At 37.2% G+C, this 21,336-nt stretch overlaps 2 protein-coding genes across 2 annotated transcripts; one reads left to right on the top strand and one right to left on the bottom strand.

Moving 5' to 3' along the window:
- Positions 1-362: 362 nt before the first annotated feature.
- On the bottom strand, positions 363-4,167 carry LOC111576867 (protein C19orf12 homolog). Its single transcript, XM_023282817.3, has 3 exons — positions 4,031-4,167; positions 3,235-3,395; positions 363-1,474 (listed from the first exon to the last, which is right to left on the bottom strand). The coding sequence occupies exons 2-3, from the start codon at positions 3,392-3,394 to the stop codon at positions 1,209-1,211; spliced, it is 426 nt and encodes a 141-aa protein (XP_023138585.1). The 5' UTR covers position 3,395; positions 4,031-4,167; the 3' UTR covers positions 363-1,208.
- A 2,859-nt stretch (positions 4,168-7,026) lies between these two features.
- On the top strand, positions 7,027-20,579 carry uri1 (URI1 prefoldin like chaperone). Its single transcript, XM_023282807.3, has 11 exons — positions 7,027-7,427; positions 8,408-8,442; positions 13,784-13,862; positions 15,036-15,171; positions 16,787-16,878; positions 16,974-17,037; positions 17,183-17,378; positions 17,470-17,701; positions 17,848-17,999; positions 18,163-18,397; positions 19,799-20,579. The coding sequence occupies exons 1-11, from the start codon at positions 7,356-7,358 to the stop codon at positions 19,985-19,987; spliced, it is 1,482 nt and encodes a 493-aa protein (XP_023138575.2). The 5' UTR covers positions 7,027-7,355; the 3' UTR covers positions 19,988-20,579.
- The last annotated feature ends 757 nt before the right edge of the window (positions 20,580-21,336 follow it).

The raw sequence follows: 21,336 nt of genomic DNA, 5'->3' as shown, positions 1-21,336 counted from the left end.
AAAGAAATATGAAGAGTTTCGAAAATTGTACACATTTTAGCTTTATTAGACTGTGCCTCAGGACAAACTGATGCCTCATTGCAGATATAGCGGAGAGATTTGTTATCGTGTTATTGCAAGTGCCTTTAAAATGTCAGTTTAACATGATACGCAAAATACCTTTTGAGTAGGATTTATAGAGATATCTAGAGGCACAATTCTTGATTGTTCGGGACCATAAAAAGGTAACATAGATGGTATGTAAACCGTAAACCTGAAGCTTGAATTCTGGGTTATGCTAGTACCCCCTAAATTTGCTAACAGACCAATCTCACATGCATTAATTCCAAAACAAAAAAAGCATACAATGTAAACTCAATCAGTGAAGTCCACATTTGTTCTGTTTTTATTGAGAGTCCAATATTCTGTATACAGATGCTGGTAAATTCATAATACAATACTGAATATTCTGTTAATTTATATCAAAACAAAATGTTACACAATAACCATAATCCTATGTAAATATGACCGCAGCAGAACAAGATGAAAACTGTGCCACTGTAACGCTGCAGAACTCAATCCGGCCTTCAATTAACTACAACTTTAAAAGCCAGACTGATGATCACAATTAATAAATAATTCCTTCAACTGATAATTGCACTTCCCTTAATAAGTTACTGCTTTAATAGACACCATTATTGTGCTGATCTGTACCTGTTACCAGTAATAGTGTCTACACACTTTTTAAAAATCTGGTTGCACATTTAATGATCTTTAGCTTCATTTAAAAACAAAAACCATCCACCTTCTTGTCATAGACTCTGTCCTCCTGGGCATGTCATCCTCTGAGTCCAGTGTTTAAACAGGCTCTAATCCATGTGTTGGAAATTAAATATGTATGTGTGCTGACTTCTGAAATAATAAAGATTGTCTTCAACAGTTTGTCCATTAGTGGTTTCTTTCTAACAAGAAAGGTCAAGCAGGTCTGCAGAAGGCAAGTGACAAGATTAAGAAAGTGCACCAAACTTTTAAAGGAGGACAAAGGAAAAGAGCAGGGGTGGGTTGAGGACTAGCAGGTGTTCATTATCCTCCCTATCTCATCAAAACCATCAGTCCCTCAAACCAGCAGGACGTTGTAACTATGGTTTTGTCCTTGAGCAGTGTAGATAGAAGGCTACATCTGCAAAAACCCTGATACAAGCTGGACTATTCTGTCCAGTAGTTTTCCATTAGTCCACATAGTGCACCTCCGCCTGCAGCTCCTTCGTGATGTAGCCGAGAAGAGCGGCCGTGAGCTGCTGCTTCAGGGCGGCGTTTCCCATCACTAGAGCTGTCAGCTGGGCCACATCTGTCCACTGGATGTTTCCCAGGACGGCCATGAGGTCGTCGTACAGCTTCTGCTGCTGCTGAGGGCTCAGCTCCATGATGATCTGAGGCAGCGGTTTGAACTGTCCACTGGTCAGCCAGCAGCCCAGCAGGCCTCCGACAGCGCCACCTACAGGGGTTCAACACAAATGAAGCAACAGTATTGATCAGTCCAGAATACACCCAGTACACTAATCAATATTAAAGATCGAATGGTTAGTTTTTTTTCACGGCCGATTCTGAGAATTGACAAATATCTGCAGCAAAATTGAATATTTTAGTGTTAAAATTTAGAATAAAAATCCAGTGCAAATACCTTTGTTTATTTGTATTTTAGTTGTGTTTAATTAAAAGATAATTTCCTCATAATTCATTCTTAAGTGTTGATAGCATGTTGCTACTCACTGATGCCGGCAACAGACACTTCCTCAACAGCATCAAGAAAATTGCCCACTTTCTTCTTTTTATAAATACAAAGGCGAAGTCATTCCTGTATCCTTTTTATGTTTCTGTCATTTATTTTGCGTTTTTCATCGCTGTGTTTTATTATAATTATTATTATTATGCAATAACAGAAGGTAACACTGTTTTTTTTCCCTCTATATAACTTTTACTTTCACTGGTGATTTATGGTAAGATGCCTGTTAGTTTATCTACAGAACTTAAGGTGTTAAGCCTTTTTTAATAGTTATTTTGGATGTTGCAGTCTGACCACACATTTTTAAGGGGCGAGGGATTTCCTGCTGAATGCGAGATGCCGGCATAGCAGGTCTGCGGTTTTAAAGGACGTTTATTAAAGGGTGTTTCATTCTGCTTTGGGCATCTTTAATCATTCATTTCATCAATACATTTTTATTGTTTGTGCTTTGCAGTGACTGTCCATCGTGGTTGCAGTGTCTCCTGCTGTCCTTTTTTGGTTTTTGTTTGTCGGTTTTGTTTGCTTTAGTTCGTCTACTCGGTCTTGTAGGGCCCATAGATGAACAGACCTGGGTGCATCGTGTGAGAGCAGACTAACTCTTTCTATTTTGCTTGTTTTACTCACTTCCTTATGAAGATAATAATCAGCCTTGATCCCGGTAGCTTTGAGACCTGACTTCAGTGTGATGGTTGAAGGCACGCGTGAATTGAATGCAGTGATATTTGATATGCAGAGATGTTTTAGAGTGCACTGATTTTCACCTTTGGTTCATCGGGCTCATGTGTAATCAGTCTCAATGGTACAAGATGAGACCCCGTTCAGATAAATGGGAATGTGATTTTATAATAGGCAGTGGGGGCGCAACGGTTAAGTCTCTGGACTACTGATCAGAAGGTCAGAGGTTCAAGCCCCGATGCGGCCACTGTTGGGCCCTTGAGCAAGGCCCTTAACCCTTCCTGCTCCTGGGGCGCTGTACCACGGCTGACCCGTCGCTCTGACTCCCCCAATTGGGGAAAGATGTGAAAATCAGAATTTCCCCTCGTGGGATTAATAAGGGATAATAATAAAAAAAAAAAAATAATAATAATAATAATAATAATAACAATAATAATAATAATACATTTTATTTGTAAGCGCCTTTCTTGACACCCAAGGTCACTTTACAGGAAAAACAAATACAACAGAACAGATAAAAACCATACAAAGAGATAAAAAAAAAACATACATAGAGATTTAAAAAAAAAAAAAACATACATAAAGAAAGAGGCAGAGAGAATAATGTTGAACAGATGAGTTTTGAGTCTGGATTTGAAGAGAGGCAGAGATGATCTTAGTATTGTGAACAATAAATAATGATATTAATCACCTACACTCCCTGTTGTCCCATTTGTTTAATGCTTGACCTGCGGTGACAGGTTTACCAGTTTCTCCAAATTAAAATGAATTTGTTGCATTTTCTTTTTTCCACTCACCCACTGCAATACCAAGAGGACCTCCGACCAGCCCTCCAGCGAATGCCAGTCCTCCGGCTGCTGCTGCTCCCTTCCCAGAGCCCTTCACTGTGGTCTGGATTTGCTGGTTGGCCGATAACTCACAGCACAGCTTCATAACATCATCGATCCGATGGCACATGCTGTGGATCACAGGTTCAGTGTTACACGTGGCAGAAAAACTGCAGTTCTCAGTACAGTAGTGTTAGAAAAAAATCACTCACACAAAGCAGTTTAACATACAGAGGACAGAATATGTTAAATATACAGATTATATACAGAAAACCAACCTGGATGAGAGCCATAAAACAAGTTCAAATGTGATAATAGGACCTTGGTGCCTATAGGCAGTGCGGAGGTAATAGGATTTTATTTTATTTTAATTTTTTTTTGCAGTCTGTCAAAGTGCAAAGGCATTCTGTGAAGATCTGGGTTTTTAGTTTTTTCTTAAAGACAGTTTTCTGCCTTGTTTCTTCCTATACTTACATACAGCTACAGGTAAAGTGTTACACATGGCAGAAACTGCAGTACAGTAGTGTTGGCTATTTACAAAAAAATCACTCACACAAAGCAGTGTAACATACAGAGGACAGAATATGTTAAATATACAGAATATTGTGCCACACAGTTTAAAAATATAAAGGTGATCATCTACTGAGATCACAGTTGGTTGCATCAGAAAGCATCAGCAGCTAACATGACACACTGGTTCTTCTTTCTACTAAATATTATCACCTCATTATCTGTGAAATAACCACAATAATTATTATTTACTTACCTTACTGTTGTGTTATTAGATCCTCATTAATATTTACTGAGCTTCTTTCTATAACGTTATCAGGACTTTAACCTGCAGCTTCTCATGATTTCTGTCTGCTGTCTGACTCTGACCGCAGTGTCTGATGGGAAAAAGAAGATGCTGCATTCAAGGACACCCGACTAATCCAGAACTCTGCTTTTTGTGGTAAAACAATAAAAAGAGAAGCACAGATGAAAACCAACATTGTTCTGGTTGAAAGGGTTTTTACCTTTTAAATCTGAAATCAGAAAGCCTCGGATTCTCTTTGAGCTGCTGACTAATAGCAAGAAGTGATTTTTATTTTTTCATCTTTACTGACAGTTTTTTGATCAGTGCGATTCTCTGTCGATCATATGACACTCAGTTAATTTAAATATGATGTTATAGTTTATCTGCTTTTATTTCAACAGTTTGGGGATGTAATAGATTTCTACAAAGTTGAATTACAGATGAGGTTATTGTAATACGAGCAGCAACCAGCAACATGTTACTTGGATAAATAAAGAGATTGTTCATGTTAACCCTATAAGACCCAATAAATAAATAAATTTTATATATATATATATATATATATATATATATATATATATATATATATATATATATATATATATATATATATATATATATGATGAGAAAAAAGTAATAAAATAAAACTAAACTATATATATATATATATATAGATAGATAGATAGATAGATAGATAGATAGATAGATAGATAGATAGATAGATAGATATAGATAGAAAATAGGGAGGATAATAAGGATTATCACAAATCTCTAACATTGTATCAACCTATGCACAGTGGGGAAAAAAATCAGTCAGAAAAATTATTAATTTATTTAGTACCATCGAAAATGGCTTATGAACGATACATTTCCTTGTAAGATTTTTTTTTTATAAATGAAGGATATTGTAAGGAGATACTTTTTAGTATTTCTATCATTATTATTATTGTTGTTGTTGCTGTTGCTGTTGCTGTTGTAGTTGGTTGTGGTGGTGTTTTTTTGTTTGCTTGTTTTTAGTCTTTATTTTACCAGGTTGTTGTTGTTGCTGTTATTATTATTTGTTATTATTATTATTATTAGTAGTAAAATATTAATAGCATCTCCACCTGATGAGGTAAGGTGCATTTATTTGCACAGTACTTTTCAGTGACAAGGCATGTCTACATGCACAGTGATTATGCAAAGTTACAAAACATTTTAATTAATATTTGCCCCTAAATTCTTCTCAAATTGGTCAAAAAGGATTCTTTACTTACAAAATAATATTTTTTTAATTTTTACATTCATAATTAAATTAAAGATTCTATATTGGACAATATGTATTTAGTGTTGCATATAATTTTGCATTCAATTTTCAATGACTGTGTTACTTGTATTCGCCTGAGTGTGTAGAGTCGCTGCTGCTAATATTTCCGATAGCACTTGAAAGCAGCATGAGCAGCCAATGAGCGTCAGACACCGAGGGGGTTGGTACCTGGATCTATTATACGACTTTTAAAAACCAAATTAGTTCACTGCAGCTGTGTGGTTTGAACTAATTCTCCCCCTCTGACACATAAATGCTCTTTTATATGAATGTTTTTTGATTATGAGCTGCAAATGTGCAAAATCCTGTAGAAACACGCAGATCAACGTGGGGAGGATTAAGGTCATTTCTGCTTTTCTAACAGCCAAATGTGTGAGGAATGGTTGCATTTGTCGCTGAGCTGCTGAGTGTTGGACGGTGGAGCTCGGTTTTATACATTATGTCGACTGTTTACATCCACATTTACCCAGAGTACACCGGGAGAAACAGTGGCGCAGCTGTGTCAAGCTCGCGACATTTAGCGGTTTAAAAAAGGAAACTACCACGTTTAGTCTTCAAAATAAATTAGAAACGAGAACAAAAAAAAAGAAGCTGCGTTTTTTTTTTTAAAGCGACACATTTTTAAAGTACAGTTTTGATGTGCATTTTACTTGGATGTTTCCATCATATTCACGTTTTTATTCCACTACCTTTGTTTGATAACTGTACAAGTTATTGTGAATTTAGCAACCTGCAAAAGAAATTTAAAAAAAAAGAAGGAATCATGAAATATAGAGATGCTTTTTTAGAGATTTTTTTGGATTGTTTTTTTTTTTGTTTGTTTCTGAGTTTACAGTCGGCATTTACATTAATACGTTTGTGCAAAAACTTCTTGACCATGTTAAATGCTGAATATAAATATGTCAAATAATGACAAATGCCTGTAAAAATAATTGTATTTCTGGCTGACTCAAATACAGTCAAAATAGGGTTTTTTTGCACTCTTAAAAGAATATATTACATTTGTAAAATACATTTTTTGATGTGGACATTATTTACAGTTATTAGCTTTTTTGTTTGTTTTTTGCTCTTACAGTCAATATCTAGATTAATACTTTCTGTGATTTTATCAGATTTAACAGACTTTAGATGTCAACATATGTATAATTTTGGACCATTGTGTTACAGTTAACATATAGATGGATACTTAGTTATCTGTAATTTAACAAAACGTGGAAAATCTGTGAAATAATTTTTTTTAAAAAAATTACAGTCAAACCATTACCAATTTTTGTTTAAACTAGATAGATGTGACTTAAAGGAGAAGTTTAAAGTGGATCAAAAGTGTCACAGATGGGTTAAATTGTAATGCAATAAATTTACACAGTGGTTCACTGTTGTTCACTAAGAATCTTAATGTTATGATTTTTTATTACTGTTATAAGACATAATATAATAGCTTGTAAATATCTGTATATATATTCATTTTTAATATCATTATTTTTTCCCTGTTCTTCTTTATATAATTTCTTTTTTACTATTATTCTCTTTCCATATTCCTAGGGTGACACCAAGAGCCGAAACCACATTTCTTGTATTTTGTGTACGTACATTAAAGCTGATTGTGATATGCAACCGACGTCTTTTATTTTGAACACCCTAACCGGACGTCCTGCTGCCGTCACCGTTGTCTTGACGACGAGACCGAGGTGGACGGCACAGCGAGAGTGACGAGGAAAATATCTGCTAATCTCTGGATATTAACCGCGGCGGATATTTCTGGAAAACCATGCAGAAACCCTGAAATGAGAGTGTGAGATGCTTTTACTTCCGAGAGTGCGGATAACTATTACTGCCCCATTGATGAATACGAGCAGAACGGCGCCGAGGGGAAGCGGCTGCTGCCTTCATAAACACTTCTTTAGGACTCACAACAACCCCTGAAGCTTTTTGTTTTGGGGTCACTGACAAACACCCACCCGATTCCACGTTGTGCTCTTCCCTCGGCAAATGGCTGAAAAAGGTCAAACGAACGTGGAGCATCTAGGCGGAGTAGTCAGGCTCCGAGAGCAACACGAAAAGGTAATTTTAGCGGTTGTCACCAAACAGTTTGTCTTCTTCTTTGCAGGCTAGTGAGGAACGTTAGCAGAGCTGCAGACCACGCGGTGTGTCTCTGAGCCACGAGTGGGTGTGCTGAAAGGCTTTTTAAAACATGGAATGATATTTATAAGAACGTATGAGCACTGAATTGTATCATAAATCATATGTGCGAGCTGATATTTTGGTGCTTTGGCTCAGTTTTCTAGAAGCTTCCTCTATTTGCACGTTATTTAAACGCAGCACTACGAGGAGGAGGAGGAGGAGGAGGGAGTTAAAGTTAGTTTCGTTTCTTTCCTGCTTTTGCAGGAATTAATCCACTCCACACTTTTAAAACCAGTCTTTGGATGTCTTTTATGAGCAGTACATTATCTAGCTGGTGTAATCTGTTAATCTTCAACCCCATACAGATGAATATTCACCATTTATGATCAGGAGTTTAACACGTAATCACTTCTTCCCCAAGTTTATTTCTACAATAAATCACAATTTAGGGTCTTAATCTTAGCATTTAAGCCAGTATCATTCCTCTATTGGAAGCTACTTTGGCTCATGTGCTTTAAATGTTCTACGTGAATTACACTGACTTGACTTTTACTGTCCAATAATCCAAAGATGTGAGATTGAAATGACACTGGAGCTTCATGTTTTTGTGGTTGGGCTTCAGTCAAACTGCAGGAAACTGCAGTAAAAGGATGTTTGTGCAGATGTCCTGACCATTTGGATGTCGTTTTCACAGCTGCCATCCTCTTCTGCTTCCCTGAATCAGTCGGGTATAAATGTGAATTTCCCTGTAACTGTGTAGGAATGTTTATTATTTGTGTGTTTATCTGAGATACTTCTGAATTCAGAGTCAGTCTGATAGCAGCACTGATCATTTGTTGTGTTATGTTCTGGACACAAGAGTGTAAAAGTTGTGTAGATTTTCTGCTCGATTCATCTTGAAATTATTTGTCCTAAAACAGGTGGTGAAAGACTGTGAAAGTCGGATGCAGCACTGGTAAGCATGAAAAGTCCTCTCAACTGTCGCACAAAGTGTGTGTTCTTAAAAAATGTTTGCATTTGTGCAGAACAGCAGCCAATACAGGCAGAGATTGTGAAATCATGTAGTGGGTCAGTATATAATTGCAGGACTTTTTGTAACATAGTTGACAGGTATCATAGTTGACATTTTTGTTGGTTTCAGGCCTAAAATCAACATCTAACCGAACACCACATGGCATTTTTAGAGAAAAATTCTTCTAAATATTATATATACAGTTGCGTAAAATTGGAATGTAAAGTTATTTATAAAGATACTGTAGTAAACCTGTTGACTACTTTATATTAAATAACTCAGAAAGCCTTGGAGTCTGGCCAGTGTTTTCTTCAGGAGGAAATGACATCATGTGGAGCAGGTCATGTGATCTGGAATTAACACACTTCCTTGAGAGGTGTCTTTGTAATGGGGAACTTAGTTGAAAGTGATTTCTCGGACACAGATACAATTTGTTATTTTCCATGTAAAATTTGATATATTGCCAAAACAGAAATATCTGTCATGATTATCTCAAGTTAATAAAAAGAACACAATCCAAGCTGTTTCTGAATCAGCTCATTTTATTATTGTTTAGCTAATTAGAATATGTTTATTATTAAATTCAGATGGTTATTTAGTTGACATTTTAGTGATAACCCTATTGTCTTTCGAAGTAGTTCAAAAGTTCAGTATTACTGTTTTATAATTTACTTGGCTGGGTTGAGACATCAGATTTTTTTTGTCCTGTTTTGCTCAGAAAGGGTCATAAAAGTGGGTCAGGATTTTAAGTTTTTTGTTAGCTCTTGCTTGTCAAGGTGAATCCATGTAAGCTAAATATTTCAGTGTCTTTAAAGGCTCTGCTCACCCTCACTGGTATTCACTTATTCTGTTTAACTGTTGAATGGGCTAAAGGCTGCTTCCAGCGTTAATGTTTCAACACCAGTGTGCCGTATGCATACGCAATAGTCATGTTGCCAAAAGTGAAATGTAAAATAAGAAAAATTAACTCACATACATTATGTTGGAATTTTTTTTATTGGCTTAATACTCAAAGAAAAGTTGGACAATTCTTGTTTTCCATGACTCATCTACCCGAAAGCCTGTGTGATGGAAGTTATTTAGATTTAAGGGTTGTTGGATACACAAAGCTCTGTATAAGAAGTACAAAAGCCAGATCTGAACACATTTGGATGCCTTTTTCCAGTGTTTTTGATTTTTTTTTTAATTTTAAATACAAGTATACGTTCTTACAAAATCACCCCAGTTATTCCAGAATGATTCATTCTTTCCACATAGACTTATTGAAGTCATCTGGTGAAAATTTCAGTTTTTGTTTTTTTTTTCATAGAGCGATACCAAAAACCAAAATATCGCAATGTCAGTTTTTTCTAATACAGTACAGCTATATTCTGTTCCACTTCATTATCATCTGCTCAGACTTAATGTAGCCCTATGGCTCGTTCCAGGAAGGTGTTTTGCCACTTTATTGTTGGTAAAAGAAAATATAAACAAAACAAAACAAACAGGTGCTACTATTAACATCATCAGCCTGAAAATATTTAAAAGGAAACAGTGACAGTGAGTGAAATAGCAGGAAATGGAAGCAGCTAAAGATAATACAGCCATGATTAAGTTAATTAGTTCATTTTGTTTTCACTTGTGTTTTCCCTGCTGTGACGTATCAGAATTAAATTGATTAAGATGGTAGTTTTACTAGACAGAAGGAGACGGAGGGAGATGTCAGTCAAACACAGTGAGGAACATCCCAGTCCTCTTACATGATCCTTCCTCACTTTGTAATCCTGGCTTGAGCCAGAAATTGTTCTGTTCATCTTAAAGGCACTTCCAAACCATTTATTTCTGATATGAAACCTTCCTTCGTAATCATGTATGATGAGAAACTCTTTGTTTAAAAGCAGTTACTGATCACATGCTACAGCTGATTGGACTTTACTGATGCTACATCACCATAGTTTTTGTACAAATAACAGATTCAGGTGCAGAATCAAAAGCTAATTTAGATTTTTATGTGTATTTTGATTCACTAAATTCTTGGATCTGTGGTAACTGTAGATCTGATTTAATAAGTGGTCCCATCTCTTTATTGAACGTGCAAATGCTTCTCAAAGTGTTTATTTAAATGGAAACATGTAGAGATATTCCTCACTGACTTTGGTTGTGTTTGAGGACGTCGCTTCTTCTGCTGCACTGGCTAAAGTAACAGTGTGCCTTTTTCTTTGCAAATAAAACTGCAAAAGCTGCAAACACAACAGCTGAAAGGAAAATGCATCTCATTTATTTCTCCTCACATCATTTCCTTGCTTCTCTTTTTACGGCTTCAGCAGAGAGGCAAAGCCACGGTTGATGGAAATGTGGATGCCTTTAAAGGGATTGACACGTAGCCGTTTTGTGTACAGATACTTAGATATGGTAGAGCTCTAATCAGGCAGATTAAGTGGAAACACCTGTGAGTGGACCATGACTGCAGTGGTGCTTTACTTACTCTGAGGCTGTAGGTGTGTTTTCATTGATTGCTAGCGGTGGGGTGTGGACAGTATTTTTAGTATTGATTACACAGCTGGGAGTGGCTGTGGTAGGTGGAAGATGAGCTCTGATGTCATGTGAAGGGAGGAGAAACTTGTACACACAGCCAAAGTTACAGCTTTATTCTGTATGATGTGGAAATTACTGCAGTTATTTGTCAGTTAAATGGCAATAAAACTCTTTTCTTTAAGTGATGAAGTAAAAACTGTGATCTTAGCGTTCAGCAAAGCAGTCAGGAGTGTGTGTTTAATTACAGCCTGCCATGTTAGACCCATACAGGTGATTCACTTCCTGCTGATTAGAGCTTCTATAAACACTGTTTGGGCACAGAGACTGTCATTGGCATCTTCCTCATGAATTACACCTTTACTGTTCTTTTTTTGTACATTAAGCCAGTCCTTTTATGTCATTTCCACCCACCTTTAATCCACACAGTGGTCTCATTTGGTACAATGTCTGATAACACCTCTGTGGGTGAATATATCCAAACAATATGTCTTCAGGCACCTGAAAACACCTACCATGTGAGCATTTATGTACACTGGGATAGTAACAGGAACCAGAGGGTTGGTCACACTATGAGTCTGATAAAACCCAATCAGGAAATGAACATAGATGTCTGCTTTATTTTTTTTCCAAAAGTCTAAGTGGGTCGATATATAATTGCAGGACTTTTTGTAACATAGTTGACATTTTTGCTGTTTTCAGGCCTAAAATCAACATTTCTTTTATTCTAACCAAACACCACACGGCATTTTTAGAGAAAGATTCTTCTAAATATTATATATACAATTAAGTAAAATTAAAAGTTATTTCTAAAGATATTGTAGTAAACCTTTTGACAGTTGACTCACACACTACTTTATATTAAATAACTCAGAAAGCTTTGGAGTCTGTCCAGTCTTTTCTTCAGGAGGAAATGACATCATGTGGAGCAGGTCATGTGATCTGGAATTAACACACTTCCTTGAGAGGTGTTTTTGTAATGGGGAACTTAGTTGAAAGTGATTTCTTGGACACAGATACAATTATTTTCCATGTAAAATTTGATATATTGCCAAAAAAGAAATATCTTTCATGATTATCTCAAGTTAATAAAAAGACCACAATCCAAACTGTTTTTGAATGAGCTCATTTTATTATTGTTTAGTTAATTAGAAGGTGGTTGGTATTAAATTCAGATGGTTATTTAATTGACATTTTAGTGATATCCCGTCATTTTTTTATTAATAAGTGATTGTTTCCATAATAAATAATTATGGAATTATGGAAAAGTCCCTTGATTATATATTGACCAAAGTGTTTCCCTGTCTGCTAAGGTCGAACAATTTTGGGAAAGTATTTAATATCAATTAATTAATAGTGTAGTTCACACTGACAGACGCTGCGATTATGATTTGACTTGGAGCTCTGATTTGATTTTTAAAAGTCAAGCTTCAGTTGAATATTCATTGCGTTAAATATTTCAAACATGTTGTCACATAAGGTAACATCAAAAGTGTGAGTCTCACACCGGTAGGTTGGCATGAATTTGTAAACCCACTGACGCAGCACTAGATGTGCAGGATAACGTCTATCCTGACATGCAGCCTTTGTGATTTGCTTAACTGCATTGTTTAAAATGTGATTTTAATTAGAATCGTTCAGGCCTACTGTCTAGAAGTCAGCGCTTCAAATGAAGTTTTACAGAAAGATCAGATGCCTAAAACTGCTCTTACATGTGGATAAAAGGCAAAAAAAGCATATAAAAAGTCGTGTTTTAAAGAATACCAGTGTGTGTGTGAACAAAGTACAAATGCAAGAAACCAGTGTTGATTTTTTTTTTTTTTCAATTAAAATCGAGTATCAAAACACCATAAAAGAGTTTTTGCTGGTTTGTGGATTCTGGCATTATGAGGCCAAAAGTCCAGTATTTCCCCTTTTGTCTCTGAGCTCTGCACTCGTTTTATAATTCGTTTCAGTCTGGATTTACAAGAAAAGCCACCTCAAAAAGTTAGATAACCCTTTTTCAGAGCAGACTTGATTTTGAAACATTTGCTTTTATGCAAAACAAATCTTATTAAAGTACTGTATCCATGACAATGCTTACATGAAAGTAGTATTCTCTGTGCTGCTGTAGCGGTTTAGTAATTGGATTTTAAAGTGGCCGTTAAAATAGTCTGTTTGGAACATTAGGGTGCACCAGGAGTGTGTAAAGGGGAGAATATTCTTCCAACTGAGGCTGTCCAGTCAGAGATTTATTACTCAGTATGAAACTTTTTTGGCTGCTGTGGAAGTGAAGCCAGCTGGAGTGTTTTGTGTTAAGGACGAAGCTGACATTAAGCTTTGCTAGTAGACACATTGATAAATTGATTACATTGATAAAGCACTGCTGTGATTTTCACTGAGGGATTGGCTTTTTTTGTTTGTTTTGTTTAATTTTTTTGATAAAAGAGATAAGGAGTATCTTAACTTGTAGATTAACTGTACATATATTAGTTTTCTTTCTCATCATGGAAAAATTCATTGTAGTTTTTAAGATTTTTTTTAGCTACTCTGTTATAATGATTTTCTCTTAGTGGTCAGCTGCAAATATATATAATGAACAACAGCGACATCTTGAGGCCACTTGGGTTACACCAAATCTGTAAAAGGGAAACCGTCACAGCCGCTGCATGTCTCCTATTGTTCCCATTTTGATTTGTCCCCAAATAAGTCAGATAAACCAAAATGGACAGAAGAGCTGTGGCTTCAAGTGGAAGTAAACATTTATTTGAATAGTTGCTGAATCTGTTTGCAGGAGGAAGGTTTCAGGTGACTATGAAGCTCTTACTGATCGCCTCCAAACTCTGCCTGATCAGCTGTCCTATGACATCATGGTGAGCGCTCATATTGTTTAAAATACACAAGAACAAAATAGTCTTAACTTGCTAGAAGCTGTCCTTAAACACACACACACACACACACACACACACACACACACACACACACACACACACACACATACACATACAGAGTCAGCCAAAATAATGTTTACACACATCAGGAAAAGAAAAACTTGCATAAATATTTCAATACCAATTTTATTCAGACAAGATTAATACACGTTACCTTTGGCCTGTACAATTACAAGAGGTGCTCAAAGTGGTGGTCGTTGACGACCAGACATTTACGTTGTGTTGTAGACGTCAATTGTTGATGCTGCATTCATGAGGGTAATGCCATCTGTTGGGAAAACATCATACAACAGGACACAGAGTTATTGTAATTTGATCAAACTTCAAAAGAGGTATCTATATGTATAAAAGTACTTATACTATATATATTATTTTGGCTGACTCTGTATATACACACACACATACACACACACACACATATATATATATATATATATATATATATATATATATATATATATATATATATGTGTGTGTGTGTGTGTGTGTATATATATATATATATATATATATATATATATATATATATATATATATATATATATATATATATATATATATATATATATATACACACACACTACCATTCAAAAGTTTGGGGTCACCCAGGCAATTTCATGTTTTCCATGAAAACTCCCACTTCTATTCATGTGCTAACATAATTCTACAAGGGTTTTCTAATCATCAGTTAGCCTTTCAACGGCATTAGCTAACACAATGTAGCATTAGAACACAGGAGTGATGGTTGCTGGAAATGTTTCTCTGTACACCTATGGAGATATTCCACTAAAAATTTCCAGCTAGAATAGTCATTTACCACATTAACAATGTCTGCACTGGATTTATCATTCATTTAATGTTATCTTCATTGAAAAAAACTGCTTTTCTTTCAAAAATGAGGACATGTCTAAGTGACCCCAAACTTTTGAACCATAGTGTATATTTTTTATTTGTATATTTTACTCACGTCACTAATAGTTTTATTTCTTCTTTTTGTCCTACTTTCACGTCCACATTCCACCACCTGCTTCATGTGACGTGTTTCTCTGTCGGTCTGCTCTCCTGTTTTTTCTCCATCCTCTGTGCTATGAACAGGTGCCATTTGGCCCGTTGGCCTTCATGCCTGGGAAGCTGGTGCACACCAACGAGATCACGGTGCTGCTGGGTGACAACTGGTTCGCTAAGTGCTCTGCTAAGCAAGCTCAGAAGATCGTGGATCACAGGATGAAATGTGAGTGTTTTTGATTGCTTCCATCAGTCGGTGATTTTAACCCTCCTGTTGTCTTCATTTACAGGCACCATAAAATATTGTTTCCTTGTCTGAAAAAAATTCAAAAATCCAGCAAAAAAAATTCCCCAAATTTCTGAAAATTTGCAAAACCTTCAGGAAGAAAATTCCAATAATTCCTTAAAAGTTTCCCTTAAAAGTTTTATTTTCAAAAAAATTCCCCAAATTTGGCAAGAAAATTCTTGTAAATATTTTCAAAAAGTGAGTAAAACTCTTCCCAAAAAATCCTAAAAATATCTAAAGTGATTCCATATATATCAGTAAAACTTCTAATATTTTCTTTAAGAACATTCACAAAAAAATCGCTGGATTTTGGTTGATTTTTTTGTGAATGTTCTTAAGAAACATTTTTATCATTTCTTTGTTTCCGCCAAAAAATGTTCAAAGATTTCCCAAAAATGTTGAAAATGTGGACATCAGAAGTTTCACTGTGAAAATATATTTTTTTCCCACATTTTCAAACTTTAAAACGGGTCAATTATGACCCCAAGGACGACACGAGGGTTAATGCAGACCCTGAACGCTGCTGTTCGGCCAGCAGAGGGCGTCGGTGTATCGTGTCTGGTTTGCTTCTCTGAGCACTGAAGTGACAAAACTTGATTTAAACCGACTCACAGCAGGAGTTTGGGACAAACCGTTTATTTCTGTTTATGCTAAGCGGATACTGTAATGCTTTTTGTGGCGCAGGTTTTTGACTCATGCATGTGGGTTTTTTCACATGTGGTTACATGGCGTTGCAAGCTGCAAAGCATATCTGCCGCTGCGCTGCACTGGCATTCATACATTTCAGGGCACCACTGTCACTGCCTCTGGTTGTAAATCCTGTGATAACAATCCATGCCAACAACACATTCCTGTCCTGCGGTCAGATCCAGCAGGTTTGTTCAATGCAACGTGGGTTGTGTGTTGCTGTACTTCCCTGTGTGTTGCTGTACTTCCCTGTGTGTTGCTGTACTTCCCTGTGTGTTAACCCCGCTGCTCATTCTAGGTCTGAAAAATCTCATATCAAGTCAAATGGGCCCAAGTAACGATCTCTGATGTGAACATTATTAGAATGTTTAGTGAAGCAGAAATGTGCTGCCACAGCCCATCCGCCGCCCCCCTCCTCCCCCGTCTCCTGACCCTGCCCACCCTGCTATTACAGAGCTAAGTGCTGTAATACAAACAGAGCTAGCTGAAATGTGTCAGACAGCGGCTGAGTTGTCAGGCCTTCTGTGTTTGACCTTTCCTCACTTCCAGTTGATGCACTGACTGGAGGGGCTCCCGATCGCCATGGAAACAAGGGCCCTCTGCTGCTATTAGTGAAAGGGCTTAATTGTTGTGAAGATTTAATGATCCGGAGTAGTATTCAGGGCAGAAGATATTATGAACTGTTTGTGTCATCATTTTTCATCTTCCCTTTTTTTTTCTCTCCCCCTCCGCAACTTGTTTAGGATTTTAACTCTTCAGCAGCTGGTCGTCATTCTTATGTTAAATGTTTTATTGAAATCTCTTATTTGCCTGCAGCCAATTTTTTTCCCCGTCTCCCTGAATGCACATTTTAATATGTTTTCTGCAGATGTGAAGAATGAATTAGACGATCTGTCCAAGACGATGAAAAACTTTGAAGCCAGAGTCGGGTTTGCGAAGGATTTGGAAACCATCTCAGCCGTATGTTGCATTGCTCCAAACTGTTTCACACATGAGGTATTGTGTAACACATAAACGGGGACAAATGTATTGAGTTAAGTGTTCTTGTTCTTTAGAGTAAAGGGGACTATGTTGACATCAGAGAGGAGGTCGGAAACAACGACTCTGCTCTCACCAAAGGTATCTTTGTCAGTCTTTTTTCTGACCTCATTTCACTCGTACATCATGGTTTATGGCCATTGCTTCACTTATTGCTGAACCAAAATCAGATTGAATTGAGCCATGACAGATTTCTTTTTCTCTTCTATGCTGTGTGCTTTAACAGGAAAGCAAAGAATAGCTCACAAACCAAATTCTAAGCCCAAGCTGGACGTGGTGTGGGATCTGAAAGAGGAGGATGAGGAGGATGAAGGTGAGAGGGGAGATGGAGGGAGTAGAAAAGGTGTCATGACTGAAGAGGAGCTGTGGGCTCGTTTGGATGAACTGGAGAAACTGGAGGAGCTGCAAGACGAGCAGGACAGGTACGTTGACAAACTCATGCTAGCCTCAATAAAGTTACATCTTCTAACCTCAGGAAAAATGAAGATATCTCCTGGAAATGTTTCTCTTCAGATTGTCTGATAACGCAGACATGAACGGTGAAGACACATCATCGTCTTCCTCAGAGGAGGAGAAGGAGGCCGAGGCGGCACCTCCAGTAAACGGCCTGAGTTTGAAGCCGAGCTGGAGCTCCATTTCTGACAGCAAAGCACCGCTCAGCACAGACAGGAAAAAGGATGACGAAGAAGAGGAGGATAATTGTTTGCCCACCATCTTCTTCTCTCACACAGTCGAACCCAAGAAGGTCAGAGCGATAAATAACTCGGAACATTTCACCGATTGGATGCTAAAGATATTGGAGCTTTTGTCCTTTTCTTTTTAATTGTGCAGCCTGCTTCTGTTTTGGCAGCTTTCTGTTCACCCTTTAACTGGGCCTTTCTTTTGCTTTAGGTGAGGATAAATACAGGAAAAAACACCACGTTGAAGTTCAGCGAAAGAAAAGAGCAGAAAGAACACTCAAAAAGGAAAAAGAAAAATGGACACAATAACGGACACTGTCATCACGAGCTACACAAAATCACAACACCAGCAGACATTTACAGGTAAAAACTACAAAGTAAACCAAATTTATTCAATCTGACATCATGATTTTTATGTGAACTCAATTTGGATGTGAAATGATTCTTTAAATGAACAGATTCTGGCTTGAGCTCTGTTCCCATGTTCCTCTCTGGTTGCTGAAAGTGGACTGCTGTTTTTGTGAAGGTTATTTGTGGACGTGAAGAACGGGGAACCCATCCCCAGGAAGTCCATCCTGAAATCGCGCAGTCGAGAGAACAGCGTGTGCAGCGACACGAGCGAGAGCAGCGCGGCAGACTTCGAAGAGCGCCGGATGATCGGACGCAGCTTCAGCCACGACGAGCACAGCGACACCAGCGACGGCATCACGGAGGAAGACAGTCCGACGACGGTGCCGCTGCAGCTCCCCAGCAGATATGAGGTAAAAAAGACAACATGATTTTCTTTTAGTTCTTTGACTTGTTGCCTGAAGAATTAGTCTGTAATTCTTAACGATGGAGTCTGGGATTGTGGAGAAAGATTGTTGATATTTAGCGAGTTAGCATATTTACTTAGCATGTGCCAAATGTGCCACAAAAACAAACGTGCACAAGCTCCAACGTGCACAAGACACACTGGAGTTGTGTTGTGTGGATCAGCCTGAGCCGCTTTGGTTTCCATTTTCAGAGTCTGGATTGTGTACAAACGACAGATTTTGTTGCAGAACGCACACAGAACAGAAAGCTAGCAGACTGTGGAGAGAAATTTACTCAATTTGACAAAAAGTGCATTGCATTGGAATGGCGTACTCAACCTTTATTGTCATTTCAGTGTGAAGAACTCGAAGTCAGAGGTGTTCAAGTAATCCAGACACCATAAGAACCCATAAATAACCACAACTCGAACTCTTTGTTTTAGTGCAAAAAATATATGCTGAAAATGTTCAAATTTAAGGGATTATCTTTTTACAAAACATTATGAACAACCTGAAGTTTCTTGCAATGCAATTTCAATAATATTAAGCCTCAGTTTAACATTTACACATTACAACTTCCAGATGAGAATATCTACAAAGGTGAAAAACATTTAGTAACAGCTATCTGGGCCGAATGATATAATATTTTAATTTATGATTAAAATGACAAGTCAGATTAAAAAAACAAAAAACAAAAACAAGACAAAATATTACAAAAATGAGATGCAAAATGACAAAAATGAGACACAAAATGACAAAAGCAAGAAACAAAAAGGCAAAAAAATTAGACAAATGACACGAAACAAAACAAAAAGAGACAAAAATTTGTCAAAAAAGTTACGGAGCGACAAAAAATTGACAAAAAACACAAGCGAGACAAAAAGGAAATGCAAAACAAGAAACAAAATAACAACATGAGGTGAAAAGTCAGACAAAAAAAACCAACAAAAACAAGGCAAAATATTACAAAAATGAGTCACAAGATGACAAAAGAACAATGAACAATGTAGTATTTTACTTTATGATCAAAACAACTTGTCATGGTCTAGAAATTATTTTAAATTTATAGTTTTACTAATTTACAATCTGCAGTTAATGTCTTCTCTGTAATTTTTACACTTTGAGGGTCGGATTGGACCCTCTAGAGGGCCGATTTTGGCCCGTGGGCCACATGTTTGACACCCCTGCTCTAGGTGAATATGAAAACAAAAATGTAGTCTGGACGTGGTTCATCATGTCTTCCACCAGCACAAATATGAACAAGAAAACAGAGCATGAGAATAGTAGAAAGTCTTTTTTGTTACAGTTGATGTAAAAGTGATCGAATCCCAACACCAGCTTCTGTACTTTCATTTCTCTCTTCTCCAGGCTTTTTCAGGTACAGTGATAGAAAAGGACCCGATGCCTTCAGCGGTCCCCCACCTCACCATCTCTCCACCAGCTCTGCCGACCATCCTGGAGAGGAAGCAGGAGGAGGTGGCTCCCGATGTCTCTCCACCCCAGCAGCTCCCAAAAAGAGTATCGAAGTTCAAAGCTGCCAGGCTGCAGCAGAAGTGACTGTTTCTGAGCAAATATCCTTCATGTTAACTTCTTCTCTCAAGCCTTTGTTTGTTTTCTACAACTGATGAACTGAGTAAAAAGCAAACACTCAATTTCACCTTCATCCGCTCACACTTCTACTCTTACAGGGTTTCTGTCAGTAAATATGAGAAATAGTACAGTAGCAACAAATCAGCCTTGAGTGTAACGCTGCTTTTTAACATGCTCCGGTCGCTGTTTAACGCAATCTCTTTTGCTTATTTAGTCCTACAGTACAAAAAGCACTTAACAGTTGCTCATCTTTTTGTTGGGCTTGTTTGAACAGGTTTGCTGTCTGTCGTAAGGTTACCTGTCTGCTGCTTTTCACCTGATCCGTGTTTTTGCCAGATTAGGCAGGACTGTAGGCTTTGCCCCGTTGAACGAGTTCCCTAATTTTATTTCTTTGTCACAAATTTATAATTTAACACAATCAGGTGGCCACTAGCTCTCATGCTGTCTTCTCTTGACCTGCCTAACGAATGTACGTATCCCTTTGTGACAAGCTTTATGTAAAGACAACAAAAGAATACTGATAGAAACTGAAAGGAAAATAAACGATTTTTGACTACTACTCTTGATTCCTTCCATGTCCCGTGAAACAAAATATGATCTTAAACTTCCCCCAAAGAGATAGATGTCAATTTTATTTATATTGTGTTGGCGAAGTTTTATTGTTTTTCTCAGTATCTTTGAAAACAAACTGAAATTTTTCCTCCAATTGGCAATACACACTGCATAGTAATAATGGGCGGCAGTAAAACATTTCTTTTTGCTCCTGATACTTAGTGTAAATAGTTTGGTCTTTAATCGGCTATTACCAGACACTGACTGAGCTAATATGAACTTTCATGAATTATTGTTACTCCTCGTGAATTTCCTGTTGTGCATTAAAATTTGAAGAGCTAAGTAAAGCACCAGCCCAAATTGCAGCCAAAATTTCTAAGGGAGCAATAACGTTTCATCAAAGTTGGAAGCCAATTGAGCACAGAACGCTTTCTCTGGTTTGTAAGAGCTCAGTCAAACTGCAGCCTTAATGGAAGAGAAAGAAGCCAGACAAATCAAGGGTGTTTCTGGCGCAACACCAAAACTTCCCTGCTACAGACCAAACGAAAATCTTATTTAGAGATCTCAATCTGCAGTTCATGGTTGCAGTCAATGAGCTTAGGAACAGCGTAGAATGTAAAACCGTTGCATAACTCCATATGTGTGATGCTGTTTTAAAATTTACAGAGAACGGTTCTTTGTAAATGGTTGAAAACTTATTTAAACTATATAAATTGTTGTATTCTATAAGCATTTTTAATCTAAAGTCTTGATCTGAAATGCGG

This window comes from Amphiprion ocellaris, chromosome 3 (assembly GCF_022539595.1).
Source record: "Amphiprion ocellaris isolate individual 3 ecotype Okinawa chromosome 3, ASM2253959v1, whole genome shotgun sequence".
Taxonomy (NCBI): Eukaryota; Metazoa; Chordata; class Actinopteri; family Pomacentridae; genus Amphiprion; species Amphiprion ocellaris.
The sequence above is the reverse complement of the archived record's forward strand: the minus strand, read 5'-3'. Positions and strand labels throughout refer to the sequence as shown.